General features: G+C 40.2%; 1 protein-coding gene across 1 annotated transcript in view; it reads left to right on the forward strand.

Annotated features, from left to right (window-relative positions):
• unc5db (unc-5 netrin receptor Db) overlaps positions 1-19,078 on the forward strand; it is a gene marked incomplete at its 3' end in the record, with an annotated part of 222,909 nt that overhangs the window by 102,750 nt on the left and 101,081 nt on the right. The window contains exon 2 of the mRNA XM_080046117.1: positions 4,617-4,832. Coding sequence (XP_079902243.1) covers positions 4,617-4,832 — 216 coding nt within the window. The remainder of the gene's footprint in view (positions 1-4,616; positions 4,833-19,078) is intronic.

Genomic DNA, 19,078 nt, shown 5'->3' on the forward strand with positions numbered 1-19,078 from the left:
TCAACCATTAAGTGTGATGCTTTAAAGGTCACATATATTATTATTATGCTAAATGCACTTTTTAAATGTGTTCTAACATATCCATGGGTCCACGGTGTGCCTAGAGACTGCCAAAATATTAAAAAGAATAACAATCTCTCCTTTTCTCACTCTCCCCCTTTCTGAAACCCCCATCCCTCTCCCCCAATATACTCCAGTCAGAATTCTCGCCGACTATTACGTAATAGTCGGCACAGCCACATCCCCATATTTTCTTTATATGTCCATGCTTCCCCCCCACATTAGTAACCAGAAACGTCATGATGTCATGATAAAAGTGCTCTGTGTGAAATAAAATTAAAGTTAAAAAGAAACTGGCTGTATTTGATGCAGAGGATGTATAATGTATTCTGTGCAGTTCAGAGCTGAGACAGAGATAACCTCAGTGTGTTTTTGCAGAAACAGCTTGTGGTGGCTCGTTGTAATGGCTTGCCTCCACATGTGGTGATATATGAGGACAAAAAAAAAGGCTGCCGTCTCACTAAGAGCAAAACACCGGCTCAACACGCAGGACTGCCTGCTATTTTCAAACATTAGGAAAGCCCTCGCCACATTGATTTCTTCACAGCATATGTTTTTGTCCTTTTTTATGCTTGTTTTTCCAAAGGTAATGCATGACATGAATGCGTTATTGGCTGTAAATCAGTTCTAGACTGTGTGTGTGGAAGCGGGGTTGGAAAAAGGAATAACACACTTGTTTCATCGTGATGTGTGCACCGCACGGATACAAATAATGAAGCCATCATCCAGTTGGGTCCCTTTCATCCACCATCCCATATCGGCTAGAAAAAAAATCATCTCCATCTCACTGTAGGACTATATTCAACCATATGAAAATGTATAGTGTTGACTTTTCTGTCAAGTTTTACAGATCAGAATCATTCCTGTATGTCTAGAGCTTTTGCAATTTCCTTCTGTTGTCACACAACATACCATTCCATCTAATTGGTTTGACGACAACATCTTTCGGCATGTAAAATCATGTTTATGCTTAAACATAACATGCAATTTATATCATCAGTATGTTTGACTGGGATTCGATGCAATTGACTCGAATGTGACTGAAAAATACATTAAAGGTGCAGTGTGTAATATGACATCATCAAGTAAGTTCTAGAAAGTTTTAGAAAGTTCTAGAATGCAACGCTCCCTGGGTAACCCCACCCCTTTAGAATAATAACAGAAGCTACAGTGGCCTTCAAGGACAAGAACAATTCTAAATTTCAAACAATGCACCTGATGACATTCCAACTATAACACTTCCAAAATGGCGGCGACTAGGCCTTGGTCCAAGGTATGGAGAAATATGGACATATATGAGACCCTTTCTAAGGGAAAAAATAATAATTCTAAAAAAAAAAATCAGCTATTATGCACTAAATTAAACATACTTATGGATATTATAGTTATTTTCTACAAAATCTGCTAGGAAATAAAACCCAAAATTCTACACACTGCAGGTTTAACTTTACTTGATGCTAATTTTAAGTGCAAGCAATTTCTTCATACCCTTTTGTTTTATTCCCCTAGTCATCTGGCTATAGGCCTAATGAACCAGTAAATAAAACTATGGAGGTTAGCTAAGGTGTTCAAATAAGCTGTAAGAGAAACGTTTTTATTGTTGCCCTAAGTTGCATATAACATGTGTAAACAGCATCTCATACGGTGGCTAAGTTTACATTTGCAGGGTGAAAATCTAACTAGGTCCCTGTTCCACTGGAGCCAATGTTACTTGAAGACTAAACATGCAACTGTCGCTCCATAGTCAAACATAATTAACTAATTTAATGCTAATACGCTAGTAAACAACTAGCTTTGAAGCTTTAGCTTTAATTATAGATGTAGAGTGGGTTTCAGTCTGATAAGCTCTCTTCCTTCTAACTCAAAACCATCTAGATGTTTTACTTTTTCCTTACCAACATCTTTCGGACATAACTCGGATGTGTAAATTGGTCAGAGTTTCCCTTAATGTGAAATACACGGTGTGAGGTTATAACAGCAGGAACATACTACTCAGACCATAGTTCATGATTGTCCTTAAACATCTGGAGAGTGTGTGTATGTATAACAGAGGTGAATATAAAGTCTGTTTGCAGTATCTATGAAAACAAAAAGCTCTCTTGACCATTCTACATCCATCCATCTACCTCAGCCTCTCTGTCCCACTTTGCTCCTCAAAGTTTTGACACATTTAGCATTTAGCCAGAGTCTTTATAATTGGGGTCACCTCTACCAGAGCCGGCCCAAGCCTTCAGGGGGCCCGAAGCGAAATATGATTAGGGGGCCCCTCTCCAATGTTAGTGCTGCTGAAACTATAGATCTTTGTTAAATATCATTCACACACCCAGTGTTTTCCGCTAGTGCCTCCACTGTGCGGCTGTGCGAAAATATTAGACAGCCGAGATTCAGACCCTCCGGGAGATTTTTTTAACCTTTTTAAAGTGAAATGCATGAATCTGGTGCACTTTGAGAGGAAAATGAAGAGGCTAAATCTGAGAAATCTTGTGTGAACAAATAATTTGGAGACACTGGGTCAGATGAATTAGAAGCTATTGAAGAAGGACACATGGATTTTCCATAAAAATATTAATATAAAATAAAATATTATGGGTTGAGCTTGGAGCTCTTTTTCTTTTACGGGACATATTTCTCTGTAATATAATGAATGCATTTAAATGCAGTGTGAGGAACGAAGCAGAAGAACCCTGTTATCCAGCTACTGTATCTTTTTTTCCACAGACAAGGCTGACATAGGCTATAGACTATACACAGTGCATGGGCAACTGAGGGCAGCCCCATTTCCAATTGTTTTTAAATAAACTCAATACACACTGTGCTCCATGCACAATGTGTATTGACAACTTGACTTGATCAGATCATTTCGGATTTCCTCCGAGATGAACTGATTACATTTTTAGGCTATTAATTATCTAGACCAAAACATTTTATTCCTTTTTTTGTATGATAACTCACATTTGCATAATATGATGTTAATATCAAACACACAAACTAAAAAAAAAAGGCAGTCGGGGGCCCTAAGCGGCCGCTTAGTTCGCTTATGCCTCGGGCCGGCTCTGACCTCTACTAAAGTGTTAACCATAACCCATAATGACATCATCCCTAATTTCATTTTATCGCTGCGGATTTATGTACCTTTTTACAAACTGCGGTTAACTGCACTAAAAAAAAAATAGTACAGTATATATAAATGAAAGGGCACAACAAATACTCATTTGTTACAGTAACGAGACCAAATGTTATTTGTTACACAATACATCTGTAAAAGCCTGGCTTTTTCAAATTTTTCCGGCCACACAAAGGGAAAAACAGGGTAAAATGGGGGTCTGAATAGCTAAAGGAAAGCATGTATAGCATTAGGATTAAGTCATTTACCTGGGATGACAGCATATTATGTCCATGCATTCACCTCCCTGACCTGTTTGTTTTATGTGTGACCTCTTTTCACACCTGCATCCATTCATTTACCCATTTAACAAGGACACCACTGATTGAGAGAGGTGGTGAGAGAGAGTGGGGGAGAGGGCGATTTGATTTTGGAAGGACAGAATTGGATTTGATGCTGGGGCATAATAGCTTTCATGGGCTTTTTTTACAGCGCTGAATAGCTTAGCTTCAGCTGCCTTGATGGGACCGAGGTGTAATTCTGAGAAGGGATCACACACATCCTGTATCCTTATTGTCCCAAGGCAGCCAGCAGAGCTTCTCTGTCTGTGTGCTCTTACCCCGAGATGGTGAGCACAGGACCATGTGTGTGGGTGTGTGTGGGGTGGGTTCAGGCTTACTTTCAAAATGAAAAGAAATATCCGGTGTACAATGTCACACTCTCACAATCTCTCAGATCGATGTTTTCCAAAACTGTTCTGTGATGGATGAGCTGCCGCGAGGAAACAATAGTTGTGAACTGGGCCCTGGCAGCTTGCCAAACTCTAAAGGGAATGATAGCTAACCTGCTGTGAATTGTCGTTAAAGATGGTGGCACGTCTGTGGGCAGCACAAAGGCTTTGTTTGTGTGTGTGTGTGTGTGTGTGTGTGTGTGTGTGTGTGTGTGTGTGTGTGTGTGTGTGTGTGTGTGTGTGTGCGGAGCAAAATATGATTCCCTGTGACTGAGATGAGATGTATTCAGACTCACACAGCCACCATTTGAGTAATCAGCCTTATTCCTCTCCACTGGGTCTGCTCTGATTTCAATTCATCTGCCAATTGCTGTGAGGAAAACCGTTCTGCTAGAATGGGGGACGTATTGTACACCGTCCTTTCTTCAAATGTGTTAGCTTTTTCTTTGATGAATGGGGTAATTCAAGACAGTGTCGACTGATAAATCAATTTCAAATATGAAAACGGTGGGCTGTTGAGCTGTTGTTGGTAAATCAAAATGCAACTTCAAATTGTTTTCTTTGTTTTCCCCCCTCCACCGCTTATTTTTATCCAACTGAAAAGGATTTTGGCTTGCCTGTGTTTTTTCTTGGTACTTGCTTATTGTTCATTCGAAGCATTGTTCTACTACTAAAAGAGACGTGGGATGAAGAAGTAACAAGGTAACTGGTTGTTTTTTGCAGGTGCCGCGGGGGATTCTCAGCCCGCTGCGGTGCCCTCGGCTCAGGGCACCCTGCCTCACTTCATCCAGGAGCCGGAGGACGCCTACATTGTCAAGAGCAACCCCATCAAGCTGCGCTGTCGGGCCACTCCCGCCTTACAGATCTTCTTCAAGTGCAACGGGGAATGGGTGCACCAGAATGAACACTTCTCCCAGGAGTATAAAGACCTCGACACCGGTAAGATGAACACACCTTTGTGACCTTCTTCAGCCAGTGCACACATGTCATTTAAAGGTGAAGTAAGCAATGTATTTATGTTAATATAAGCGTTAAATCGTTCTTTATTCATACAGTGATCACTTATATAGTGTACACGTTTCATAAAGCCGATCTCTCAGTCAACCGCTCATGTAATCGTCAAAAAAACCTTTCGGGGATCCCACTACTGATAACCAATCAGAAGAGAGAACGCTACAAACCGGCACCCGTCTCACTGTCGGTGCAGAGTGACAGATGGGTGAATGAGCATTCGCCTACAATGGCGGAGCAGGTAAAAATCCTTCCCAATGTCTGTTTTGATGGTTTTTATCATGTTTTATCACATTTACAGATCTGAGATGATGCTAGATAACTCGCTGCTTTGAAGACCGCAGTGCATTAATGTGGTGATGTGGGGTCAAGGGAGGGGACTGCTAACTGCAGTCACTGACAGGAAGTTAGCTCAACTGACCATTCCGCTTACTGAACCTTTAAGGGGAGGACTAAAGGTGTAACAACAACAATAGTAAGCTGATGATTTGCTATCATTCATAATAGAGGGATCACAGCGGGCTATAGTGTTGGTCTCCAGGAACTTAAAAAAAGCAGGTGTTTAATGATGGACAGACTGTACTTATAGATTTAGATCAATTACTGAGCTGCAGCGGTTTTTCTCACTTACTTGTCGTGTCAGATTACAGTCTCACAGCTGTATGGCAGAACTATTTTTTGTAAAGAATATGTATGAAAATGTCTCTGTTAAACCAAAGAGCAGTTTGCTCAAAGCAACTTTACAGCTGGTCAAAGTCAAAGTCTTTTATTGTCAGTTCTGATATATGCAAGACATACATCAGAATCGAAATGCCATTCATCTCTGTCCCACAGTGCAGTTGGAACGATAAAAAAAATAAATACAAATATAGAGTTAAACAAGATAAACAAGATAAACATTAACAATATTTACATAACATAAATTCTAAATACTAAGTAGTGCAAAGGAATGTTCTGTGCAATATAAACAGAATCATAAAAACACGGGACGAGATATTAACTGTCCGTTGTGCCAATAGATGGTATTGATGCTCACACATGAGGTTTGCCTTGATGTTGAGTGACGTGGGAACTGATATGGGACAGATGTAAATTCCGGGACACATCCTCAGTAGTGTACCTTCGAATCAGTGGGTGTTTCGGCCTTTCATCACTAGACACCCTCATCAAAGGTGGCCAGCTACAGGGTGATCAAGCCTGTGCTTGTGTCCCATGCCCAATCATAATAAATGTCATGGTTGTTGGAGCAGCCCACGGGACTATGCAAGGCAGGGGGGTCCTCTTCCCTGAGTCAGGCCTAGAGCTGACCACATACCTTGTTCACCCTCCTCCTGGAGGGTTCTGACCTGGGTTCTCAAGTGGGTGATGGGGGTGGGGATGATTGAGCATGTCATGTTGCTGTTTTATGAGCCCAGCAAGGGTCCTTCCGCTTGATCCAGATCCACTGGCTGCTTCTTTCGGCCGCTTCAGAGACTGATCTTATTGTCTGTCGCAGAGCCTGTCCATGGATGCCAAGGTCTTTCAGCAACCTGATTGTGGAAGAAGCCACAAAACCTCTACATCCCACTTCAACCGGATAGATTTTTGGATTCCATCCTCGTTGCTGCGCGTCTGCTGCCAGTTCTGTGTAGCGCAGTTTCTTTCGCTCATAGGCCTCTTCAGTTGAATTCTCCCATGGGACTGTGAGCTCTATGATGTTGACAGACTTCAGTGACGGGGACCAGAGTACCAAGTCTGGTCTAAGGGTGGTGGCTGCAATCTCAGGTGGAAAGATTAGTTGCTGGCCAATATCAACTAGCATCTTCCAATCCCGGGCCTTGGCTAGCTGCCCAGCTTCTGGTTTGGAAGGGGGATGGTTGTGCTTTTTCTGTCCCTCTCGGATGAATGATGGTGCCGTGATATAATTTGTTGCTCTCAGGGGCAGGGAGTTTGTGGTATTCCTTTTGCTCTCCAGAGCTGCTGCCAGATTCTTGAGGACCAGGTTGTGTCTCCAGGTGTAGCGGCCTTGTGAGAGGCTGGTCTTACAACAGAATATATAGAATAGAATATAAAGTAAAAAGTAGATCATTAATAAGATAACTAAACATCTAAGCACAACTCTGCTGCTGGAAACCACTGAAACAAGACACTGATACCGGTACATCCAATGCATGTTCCTTCAATCAATCTGTTTGGATGGCATTATCATTGATTATTTACAAAAATGTAGTAAACAGTTTTCTGTTCCTTCTGATAGTGTCAGGCTGAGTGTAGAAATGGTTTTATCTGTGAAAACCGGTTTTAAACAACAAAAATTAGCAGCGAGTATGTGTCATTTAGTACCCGGAAATACAGGAAAGATCTTGCATGCATTGCGGTGTAGCATATCACTCTGCATGTTTTCAGGTCCTCATCACTGCGTTTTAAACTGTCCTTCTATAAGAATATCTCTGTGGCCTCAGATGGTTTAAGCCTAGAAGCCGACAAAAGCGGAGCAGCTTTGGAAGCTTTCAAGCTGGGTCAGGCAATGTGTGCTCTATGTGGTCATTTTAAGATCCTTTGCAGAGCTAGATGGAGTTGTACCACATCAGCACAATCTTAGCTAGTTCCACACACAACTCGTCACTCACAGAAACATATAGGTCGGGTTTCCGTTATCTACTGATATGCCCTGCGTTCCAAATCGCATACTTTCTACTGGTTTCTGATGGTTAGAAAGACCCGGATGTCTACTACATCCGGCCAAGATTTTTAGTGTTGAAAACAGCATCCTATTTGGGCGATTCTGACCCATAATCCAGTGCGCACGTGAAGTGACATCACATCGACGGAGCCTCCATATGAAAACAAACGGAGATGCAACGGATATAAAAGCAAGATCAAGGCGCAATGTTATGATGAAATAAATAGGTAAAAGTAAGTCCCAATAGTATGCCTACTGCATCCTAACTAGATTCTTTTTATCGTCGGATGTAGTATGTAGAATAGAAAAAAGAAAGAGTATGCGATTCGGATCGCAGGGATGATCACATTCTGAAATAGTGTTACGACAGTAGTTTTCCCCTGCCCCAAGGTAAGGCAAGGCAAGGCAATTTTATTTATAGAGCACATTTCAGGCACAGGGCCACTCAAGGTGCTTCACAGGGTTAAAATCAAATAAAGAATACAAATACAAAAAAAAAAGGAACAAATTTAAAACATGGATAAAAATACAACATTTAAATAAAAGAATTAAAACATTTTACCAAAAAAAAAAAAAAAAAAAAAAAAAAATACAGGTTAAAAGGGAAACAAGAACGTTTTGAGACCCGATTTAAAAGAGCTGAGAGTCTCAGCGGACCTCAGACTCTCTGGCAGTCCGTTCCAGACATTGGGCGCATAAACGCTGAATGCCGCCTCTCCCTGTTTAGTCCTAGCTCTGGGGACTTTTAAAAGACCTGTCCCAGACGACCTAAGGGCTCTGGGCGGCTCATAACGTATCAGCAGATCAGTAATGTATTTTGGCCCTAAACCATTTAAGGCTTTGTAGACCATCATCAATATTTTAAAATCAATTCTTTGAGTGACAGGAAGCCAGTGTAAAGACCTAAGAACTGGGGTAAGGTGATCTACTTTTTTGGTCCTAGTGAGGACTCGAGCAGCAGCGTTCTGAATTAGCTGAAGCTGTCTGATTGATTTTTTAGGAAGGCCTGCAAAGACACTATTACAGTAGTCAAGTCTACTAAAAATAAATGCATTTTCTAAGTCCTGCTGAGATATTAGCCCTTTAATTCTCGATATATTTTTAAGGTGGTAGTAGGCTGACTTAGTAATTGATTTAATGTGTTTTTTGAAATTCAAGTCGGAATCTATCACTACTCCAAGATTTCTAGCTTGGTGTGTGCTTTCTAACATAACAGATTTAAGCTGTGCGCTGACTTTTGATTGTTCATCCCTGGCACCAAAGACACCAAAGACAATTACTTCAAGGTAGTTAAACAGCAAGTTTATTGCACACTTTAATTGTTCACTTCTCAAATAACATTTTCAAATTCAAATTTAATTTCAGCTCGGCCACCTTCCAGATCATTACCAGTGAGTAGATATTATGGGGTCACCCTGACTTAAAGAGCTTCCCCCTGTGAGGATTTCATTAGTGTGGGTGGAGAGTGGAGAGTTTCATTAGATTCTGAGTACCTTTTAATTTGGCATGAAAAAATGAAACCTTAGTGATACTGAAACGTAAAGAATATTGGTCCTTGTTTGGCCATTCAAAAGCCCTCTTTGTTAGCAATGCTTAGTTTAACTACTGGGGGTGGTAAAGCCTTAAGCAAATACAGTTTTAGGATTTAACATACACACTCCAGCAACATAACAAAGCAACCCCACAACTTTCATTGAATCAAAGGTTGCTGAACTCTGATTGGTGCATGACATTTGTGACATCACCTCCATACCAGTGAAGGTGAGTCGGAAAAAAAAGCACATAAGAAATTCCTCTAAACTTTCTGACTTTAACATATGAAAGGTGTTAATGTAGGACCCCCATCCCTCATGGTAAGAGGTTGATTGAGAAACTAGTTTTTTGGGGGTTTTGAACGTACATTTTGTTAGCCTCATAGCATTATAGCCTAAATCATATTTACTCTACTCTACTTTTACTCTACATCTACTCTATTCCACATCTACTCTACTCTACATCTACTTCACCCTGCTCTATAACCCTTAAAATATGACTTTTTAGACGACAATTATGCTATTAGGCTAACAAAAAGTAGATGTAGAATAGAGTAGATGTAGAGTAAAAGTAGAGTAGAGTAAATATGATTTAGGCAATTATGCTATGAGGTTAACGATTCCTGAGTGGATCTCAAGTGAATCCTGACTGACCTGCCAAGAGAAATAACAGTATTAGTGTTTTTTGTTGAAATTTAAACACATATGTTGTACATGTAGTTAACTCCTCTTAGTTTGTCTGTACAAACAGTTGTATAATGTTTTCTATGACTGGATGGAATTGTCCAATGTTAAGCAGGCAGGCAGTAATAAGGTTTCATTACAGAAGATATACTGTATGTTACAGAGTTTTTGGTACTAAACCCAAAGACCCTAAAGTCAAGACATCTTGTCCTTACGCTGCACCAATTATTGGCATCAAAACTATGTACTATATACTTTATATAATATTGAACTGCTATACTAAATCACTGGAATCCTCCTAAAAATGTTTTACTGTATTATTAAAGAAATAACATAACAAGCCAGCCTTGCTTGAACATCCCGTCAGCTCTTGTTATCAGTAGAACACCTGCTTTATTGGCCTATTTTCTCTTGTATAAGGCACATTAAATGTTATGTTCTGAAAATTAAAGGGTTTAGACGCGACAATAACCTTGATTCAGTTTTAAAAAATACTGTCTCAGAGCTTTCAATCACGTTTTTAAAGCCTATAATCATCACCCTTTTTGTTGCCATTCTTTTTTATGTGTTGGGTTTAAGCCCTACTTGCACTGTTTATTTTTGTTTTAATGTTCGGGAATTAAATTGAGTAGGTGAACAAATCATTCCATATTTGGACCATTACTCTTAAAGCAATTTATTTATGTTAATATAAGTGTTAAATCGCTCTTTATTCATACAGTGATCACTTATATAGTGTGCACGTTTCATAAAGCCGATCTCTCATTCACCCGCTCTGCATGTAATCGGCAAATAAACTTTCCGGGGATCCCACTACTGATAACCAATCAGAAGAGAGAACGCTACAAACCGGCACCCGTCTCACTGCCGGTGCACGTGCAGAGCGACAGACGGTTGAATGTGTATGCGCTTAAAATGGCGGAGCAGGTAAAGGTTTTTATCATGTTTAATCACACTTATGGATCTGAGATGATGCTAGATAACTCGCTGCTTTGATAAGACCGCAGTGCATTAATGTGGTGACGTGGGGACGAGTGAGGGGACTACTAACTGCAGTCACTGACAGGAAGTTAGCTAAACTGACCATTCCGCTTACTGAACCTTTAAGCTAATCAGTACGGAGATACGTCGTTCCTCTATACACCAGCTGGAAACTTTTGAATAATAAGTGAATATACTGTATCAACCAGTTTCTGCAGCCAACACGTGTTGAGTTAATTCTGATTTCAGGTTCCAAGTCGAGGTTATGATTTGCAGTGCGATGAAAACTGTGGCACGCCGTACCCATTAAATGCCATCAGTGTATATGTCAGGTGGAGGCTTGTTGATTACAGGACCTGATGGAAGGCCTCCTGAAGGGATTTCTGGGCGAACAACAAAGCCAATGTGACACCTCTGCTGGAAGGCTGTGTGATTAGAGGCTATGCAATGCTTGTCTTTCTGGTATTCATGAAGGTCCCTCCACAGGAAGGAAGGAGAGGCTTTAATTGCTTCTGGAAGTTCATTACAGTGTGATTGCTGTGCTGTGAAATTGTTGTAAACTTGATAATGGCACACATGAAATTTACAGAACTTTAATTGTACAAGGGGGAACGTTTACTTGGTTGCTATTTTGCCAGTTCACTTTATATGCCACATCAACCATCCAGCCTCCGGAGCAGGAGGGAAGTCAATCAGCACATTTTGACAGATATGTGTAAGAAATGTTTGAGCGAAAAGATGACTTTCTCAAGGCTTCAAACAAGCAACCGCGTGTGTGAACTAACCAAAGCAAAGAGGCTGGAGGCTTTACAAATCGTTAGCGTCATAGTATTATTGCCTAAATCATATTTACTCTACTCTACTTTTACTCTACATCTACTCTATTCTACATCTACTCTGCTCTACATCTACCTTTCATTAGCCTAATAGCATAATTGCCTAAGTCATATTTGAAGGGTTATAGAGTAGGGTAAAGTAGATGTAGAGTAGAGTAGATGTAGAATAGAGTAGATGTAGAGTAAAAGTAGAGTAGAGTAAATATGATTTAGGCAATTATGCTATGAGGCTAACGAAATAACAAATGACACATTATTCCATTTAAACGTTATTTATATAGTACACTTTTGCTTACAGAAATAAACTCAGGAGTGTTTGCTGCCTTACCTATATTAGTCTGGTATGACCACTTGTTAATGGTGGCTAAATCGTTGAGGCTTTTTTATTCAGAAGTGACTTCAAAAAATGCATTAATGCACAAACTTCATAACCAAGGTGCAGTCGGAAGAGATGGGGCTTTCCATTTGGGAGCCTAAACAGCAAACTGTTGTGATTTTGTTGAGTGTATCAGATTGGTCAACATTTTACACATACAGTACATTGTCAATGTTGTTTTGAGTTACTTGTTTTGAGACCCTCTGTATTGTTGTTTATTCAAAAATATTTGAACAGCGGGTACCATTTTGTATACATCCAGGGCTGTCAAACCTATCACCAGATTCACAGAAATAACATGGTCCTGGGGCGCTCCGATGGTGTGTAGTGGATAGCGCGCGTACCATATTGGCTCCAGCCTCCGTTGCAGGGGTCACGGGTTCGAGTCTGACCCGTGGACCTTTACTTCAGGTCATCCCCCTCTCTCACTCTCTCTGTCTCCCCATTTCAACTCTGTACTGCCAAATAAAGCTTGAAAATGCTAAAAGAATTATCTTAAAAAATTAAAAAATAAGATAACATGGTCCTGACAATAGCAAAAATAGACACACAAAAGAAAAAAGCACTTGCACTTAATCGGATTGTGTAGAATAATAACAACAGGTCCATGGAGCCATTACTTTGAGTTGTTTACAGGAGGACACTTATTAGTATTCCTCTTTAAGAGTATGCGATTCGGAACGCAGGGATACTCTGCCCGGTGGGGAAAAAAAGTCACACACTCAAATATCTTGTTGGACCATCTTTAGCTTTGATTAAGGCACATATTCACCCTAACACATTTTGATAAGCTTTATTTGGCACATACGGTTGCTTAGAACCTAGACTTGACCAACTGAAGCAACCCCAGATCCTACTGTACACTGCCACACAGGCTTGTACAGTAGGCACTAGGCATGATGGGAGCATCACTTCATCCACCTCTCTTCTTACCCTGATGCACCCATCACTCTGGAACAGGATCAATCTGGTCTCATCAGACCACACAACCTTTTTCCATTGCTCCAGAGTCCAGTCTGTATGCTCCCTGGCATATTGAAGCATTTTATCCTGATAAGCCCCACTGAGAAGTGGTTTTCTTAAGGCTACACATCTGCCGAGTCCATATCCCTTATGTTCTTATCACATTGTGCTTGTGGAAATGCTCTGACATTCACTATTAAACATAGCACAAAGTTTTCATCATCATCATCATCAACCTTTATTTAAACAGGCAAAAATTGCTAAGAAACAATGTCTTATTTAAGCAATGGCCTGATAGGAGGTGAATGACCTCCTGGGGGAAAGGGGAGAGGGAGACAACACAGTTCTACTGTTCATATTCATAATTTCTATTCCACCAAAAACATTTTTTAAGTGATCTCCGATCATGATCATTAGAGATCGTTTACCGACCACATTTCTTCCTCAAAGAAGACGGTTCACCCACTATCTATCCAGATTTTAATAATGTGTTGGACAGTTCTTAACATGATTTTAGTAGTTTCATATTCTCCTCAGTAGTTTTCTTTGTGTTATGCTGACCTAATAATAATTTCACCCCTCTGAAACAGTTACATTTTTTCCAAAGCCACAGCATATGTCTTCTGCCATGGTTGTTTAAGAAATAAGAAGCTAGACACTACAGTTAGGGTTAAATAACTTGTTGCCAACTGAAACATATTAATCACTGCAGTGTTTGAGTGATGGAGGACTCTTAACTATTAAAGCCTAGTAAAATCCAGGTAGTGACTTTTTTTGGGGGCGGGCATTGTAGGGTCACAGTATGCATTGTAACATGTCTTGTCAGGAAAAGACACATTTCTAATTAACAACATTACCTACTTTACTGTGCCATGAAATTGTGCTTGCTGGCTTCCCGTCAAGGCTTATTGTAGCACTAAATGGAACAGCGGAGACATAGTTAATGTGATTAGTTACACCTGTGTTTTTCCATTTTGACAAAATGTGTAAAGGCCAAAACAAAGGCCAACTGTTAGAAGGAGCTTTTTAATGACATTTCATAATTGGATTATTGGTGTGCATGAGCATATCTAACGCATGAATGAGCCAAAACACTGAACCCACATTCAACATTTGAATTCTACAAAAAATGATCGTTGTAGTTCCTTTTTTGAAACTGCAGTTTAGATATATAATAAAGTAATATACTGTATATCCATTTAGGTTCGAATATGAATTGAAAAGCAACACAAACATGCCTTGGTCGTTCGGGAACATGGATGAAACGCCGCTTTATATAAATGATCACAGGCGTTGCTTTTTGTGAACTTGGTTCAGAAATAACAACTCCACCAATTTTTCGTTAAGCCGCAGCAACAACTGCCTGTTAGTTTTACCCCAGGCTTAACACTGATACTGCTCCAAAATGATTCAGTGCGTTTCCATTGGACAACTAGATTGGATTAAGACATATACCGAACTTGCCACTCGAACGGACCGCGTCACTTGTCTGAGTATACATGTCCTTTCAAAAATTTGATAAAAGGCTGGAACATACCTGAGTCCGCTATGCTAGATGGCGCTTTAGCCCTTTCAACAAGTGGTTATAGAGCCACGTTCCTTTCTGGCAACAACACTACTATTTATTATGTCATCTCCTTTCACTTCCTTGTGAACTCTGCGGAAGGGATTCTCGAGCTAACGCAGAACGAGAACTCCGTTCTGCAATATGCGATCCTGTTTACATGCAGATAGAATGCCGACTATGAACGAGTTATCTAGGTGTTCTTATACAACTTTGCTTGTCCACAAAAACATATTGTATAGGTACAAATAGTTACATGGTACACATGTGAACATGAAAGGTAGAAGAAGAGCCACCTTTAGTATCTTCTTCACAACTAATGGCGGTGTTCATGCAATGGACAAACTAATTGCAAAGCTTCTCGAGTGATAAAACGTGTCTCATTGCTATAGTGATATACAGGTGTACTCCAGAAAAGCATGACAACACCACCGGGTGTGGTTATACAGTAAGTGCTATGTATACAAGCTTTTAGTACAATGTATTGAAACATGAGTATAACAAGCTAGGGGGCAACAGTATCGCCTTGAGTTCTATGTGTTCACCTCAGCACTCCAATTGGATACTAGGGGGAGGAAATGGGATGCAGGGGATAATGGCATATATTGCTGTCTTCTTAGTCAAGATGTTTCGATCCTACACATAGGGGCTTTAATGTTAGTCTTGTTAAATTCACTGGAATTATCCATTTGAAGTGCAACCATTTAATATAGTTACCTCCCCTATACCTCCAGTATGGACACTGTAATTCAGAGGTCTGTGGGCTAATGTGTGTAACATGACCATTTGAGATGCCCGTTCATTGTATAATCAGTCTCTGGGTGCTAAACGCTGACTAGTTAATGCAGATTAATTTTCCTCTTCCATCCGTTATGCTTATCGCCGATAATTTTTGAAAGGGAAAATGTGATGTATATTTCATATTCATTAACTCAAATTAGGCTTGGCTTGTTCATCAGCATACGCACGTCATTAAGTGGCATGCTGCCATCTCCGGCTCCTTACCGACCTGGCAGCCGACCTTATCTTACTTTAACTGAACCTGTTCTATTATCCGTGCCACTCAACTATCTCCCATTACCATTAAAGGGGAGTGAAATGACAGCCATTTTACCTCGACTTAACTCTATCCCTGTGCCCTGGTTATACCTCTTACTACAATCACCACACTTAACTGCCTGTGGCGCTGGCCTGGGCCAAATTAAATTTGTCTTTGCCTATCCGCCGACCCTAAGTGGATTAACCATTAGAAAGAGCCTGAGGATGTCATCCCCACAGCCCCTCTTGCACCTTATATCAGTCGCAAAGGCAAAACCACGGACAAGGGTGGTCTTAAAGGGGGAAAGCTTTGCACTGGCTCGGTAATAGACAAGCAAGGTTGTATATTGGATTAATAGGGCTAATCAGAAAAGTAGATCAGTGAAGAATTGAAATGTTATTGATTAGAACACAAGGCCCTCAGTGCCACCCGGGGCACCTGATAGCATCTCTTATTTACCAACTAGCCTGATGAATCGCTGGGCGCTGATAAAAAGCGGACAATGCCCTTGAGTTTGCCCAGCAGTAAGGATAAGGACTTTGCATATCTGCTTTACAACACCTGAAGACAGGCAATCCTGCACAGTGTGCGCGCATGGATATTGATTTCATTTTGTTATAGATTATTCTAGTCCCATCTATAAGAAAAAAACATGGTCAGCAACTGCTTGCGGAATACATTTTATCAAGTTCATTTTGAATGTCATTCTGAGGACAGAACATACTCAACATTGTAAATGTTTCTTGTGACTGTAAAGTGTGAATGTGGCTTTGGCCTGTTATTTAGACTCGCAATTGTGAACCAACATTCAAGAGTCACACAGGGAGAAATCCATCATAGAAGAGAAAAAAAACAGATACCATTTTTTCATCCACAGTAGCCCCATCGTCGGACCAGAATGCAATGCAGCTATACAAGGCAATTGGCGTTTTGAGCAGACACACCCCAGTGTTCATAGAATTGCTGGCTGTGTGTGCAACAATATATTTATTTGCTCACAAACCCCTCTGAGAACGAGGGCGAAAAGACCACATCTTGTTTTTTTCTTTAGAAGTGAGATAGAAGTTGGTGAGGCAGTTTGATAAGATATATATGGGGGACGCTAAAGACACTTTATCACAATCTAACTCCGGAATGCACTTAACAAACTGATGATACATAGGGTTGATTTGTCCTTTAAAACAAGACTCATCTGTCTTCACTTATCTCGGAACACCAAACTGAATCTAACACGTGTACAACTCGAGATGAAGATTTAGTTGCACTCTTTCCCACTGATGAAGTTCTAATTTGGTCAGTTTGGCATATTGTAGCAACGTAACAATGGAGAGCGAAGGACTGGGATGAGATATATGCAGAGGACAGAAATAATAATCGAGAGCCTTTCATTTATTCGCAGGGCCTACCTGTGGAGCAATACTTTATTCAGCTCAATGCAATTATGAGAATATCCTTGAAGCCTGTAGTACAATGAGATTGTGTTAATAAAAAAAGGTGTCATCCACCTATTTTCATGCTAACTAAGCCGTATTTAACTACAATAGTTGAATGGAAAAATTGGATAAAATTCCCACAAAAGGCTTCATGAGGGTGTGAAGCTGTACGTTTTATATCTGTGAAGACCTTATTAAATAGGAAAATATTACAAAGGAGGATTGGCGCTACTGCAGAGCAGTTTCAAACCCCAGTTTAGACTAGCCTGATCCTACCAGACCATCGTACTTCATTTCATTTGTACAGAAGGTCTGGAATCGCTCAATTGACAAACGTTCACTCACTTGAAGGCGGGTGTCTGTTGAAGTTTAAAACTATTGGATCTGCCCAGTCCCACTCTGGATCTGCCAACCAATCGCATAACGTTTGGTCGTGACGTATGTCATGCGCCTGGCTTCTGACTACAACTGAAACTGCCGCACGACCTCAACGTCAATGTTCTCAGCCACTCCCTCTGTTCACTGATTTGACAGCTAAATATCTGCCAGGGAGAAAACCCGCTAATATACCTCGGCACCAGACTGACTACTGAAGGGAAATGAAAATTGAGCGGAAGTAGGTAGGCGTCATATAATACCAGTAAAATATGTCAACCATATTGACACAGATGGAACTTAAGTTCGAATTGTGTGGTGCGCAACTAATATCAATTGCTTGCACACGAATGAATGATAGGGGTTAGGGAAGTATAGGCCTACCACTACAATATGAAATAAGATAAGCAATTTCTTGTTTACTAATATGTGGCGTTTATTATTTTGCCTATTAATATGGGCATGGTGCATATTCCTATTAAATGGCAGGATGTCTTCAGGATTTTACATGACAAATTCCGGTTTAGTTGATTTGACCCTGCAACAAGTCTCCACTGTATGTATTTAGCTATAGCTACGCTGTTTATGTATTAGAATGTTACATTCGTTTCTCAATTTATGTTTTAAGTTCTGCAAATTGTGAGGAAAATGAGCTCATTCTGCGAAACAGCAGAACCTGCCAGATGTTGACGAGATCTCCTGTATTTTGACATTTGGTGAAGTTTCTGACATTCCAGTATAGTTTCTGAATCTTTTGCTTAACAGTTGAATAAAACAGTGTCAGGTGCTTCAATTAAACTTGTATTCTGTGCATAATGTGATGAACGATGCCAGCCATTCCATCAGAGTGCTGTTTGGACACTTTATTCGGATAACTTGGTATACTGCACGACTATTAACTCTGTCGATATATACTGTATATCTGAGAAACGAGAGCTGGAGAAATATAAAGGGGAGCTGTATGAAAAGAATATTCCCAAGCCTTCGACCAATATGGGATTAAGATTTGACTCAACATTGTTGGAGGCGTCGGTCTGCAGAGCCTGTAATGGAATCCAACCTCAGCCTGCCATAAGGAGTGGCAGCCAAATAATTCCATTTGTCTGTCATTCTGTGAGGTGGTAAGGAGCGCCATGATTGACACAAGAATGGAATCTGCAGGAGAATATAAAGAATATTGCCACGTTCAATATATCAGTGATTCTTGAGAAGTGGGACAAAGCAGGATGCAATGTTGAAAAAATACAATTTTAAATAAGTTTATTTTTAAACACAACAGCAGTTAATATTGGAAGACAGCATTTTGTCCCACTTCTCAAGAATCACTGATATGTATTGCTGATGAATAACGTCTGTATTTGTATATGCTATGGAACTAGTGAATCACTTCTAAAGACAATGATACAATTGCTATAAATTATGTTATATACATTTACATATAATAATGATTATACACAAACATTCTGGATATCTATTTATCTATTTATCCATCTAACTGGGGACACTGATTCATGTTAATGTAGGGTATAAAGCTATGGTTGAGTAACCTTCAAATAAGAGAAAAACTAATTGTAAAAGTATATGTGTGCGTATGAAAGACAATGGTCCAAATAAGTACCCTAATGTACCTTAGAGGGCACTACCCCAGTGACAAGCTGTTGTACCACTAACGGTACATACAATAATGTGCTTTATTCTTCTATGAGTGTATACAAGAAACAAATCCTAT

The sequence above is a fragment of the Ammodytes marinus genome (assembly GCF_949987685.1).
Source record: "Ammodytes marinus genome assembly, chromosome: 2".
NCBI lineage: Eukaryota > Metazoa > Chordata > Actinopteri > Uranoscopiformes > Ammodytidae > Ammodytes > Ammodytes marinus.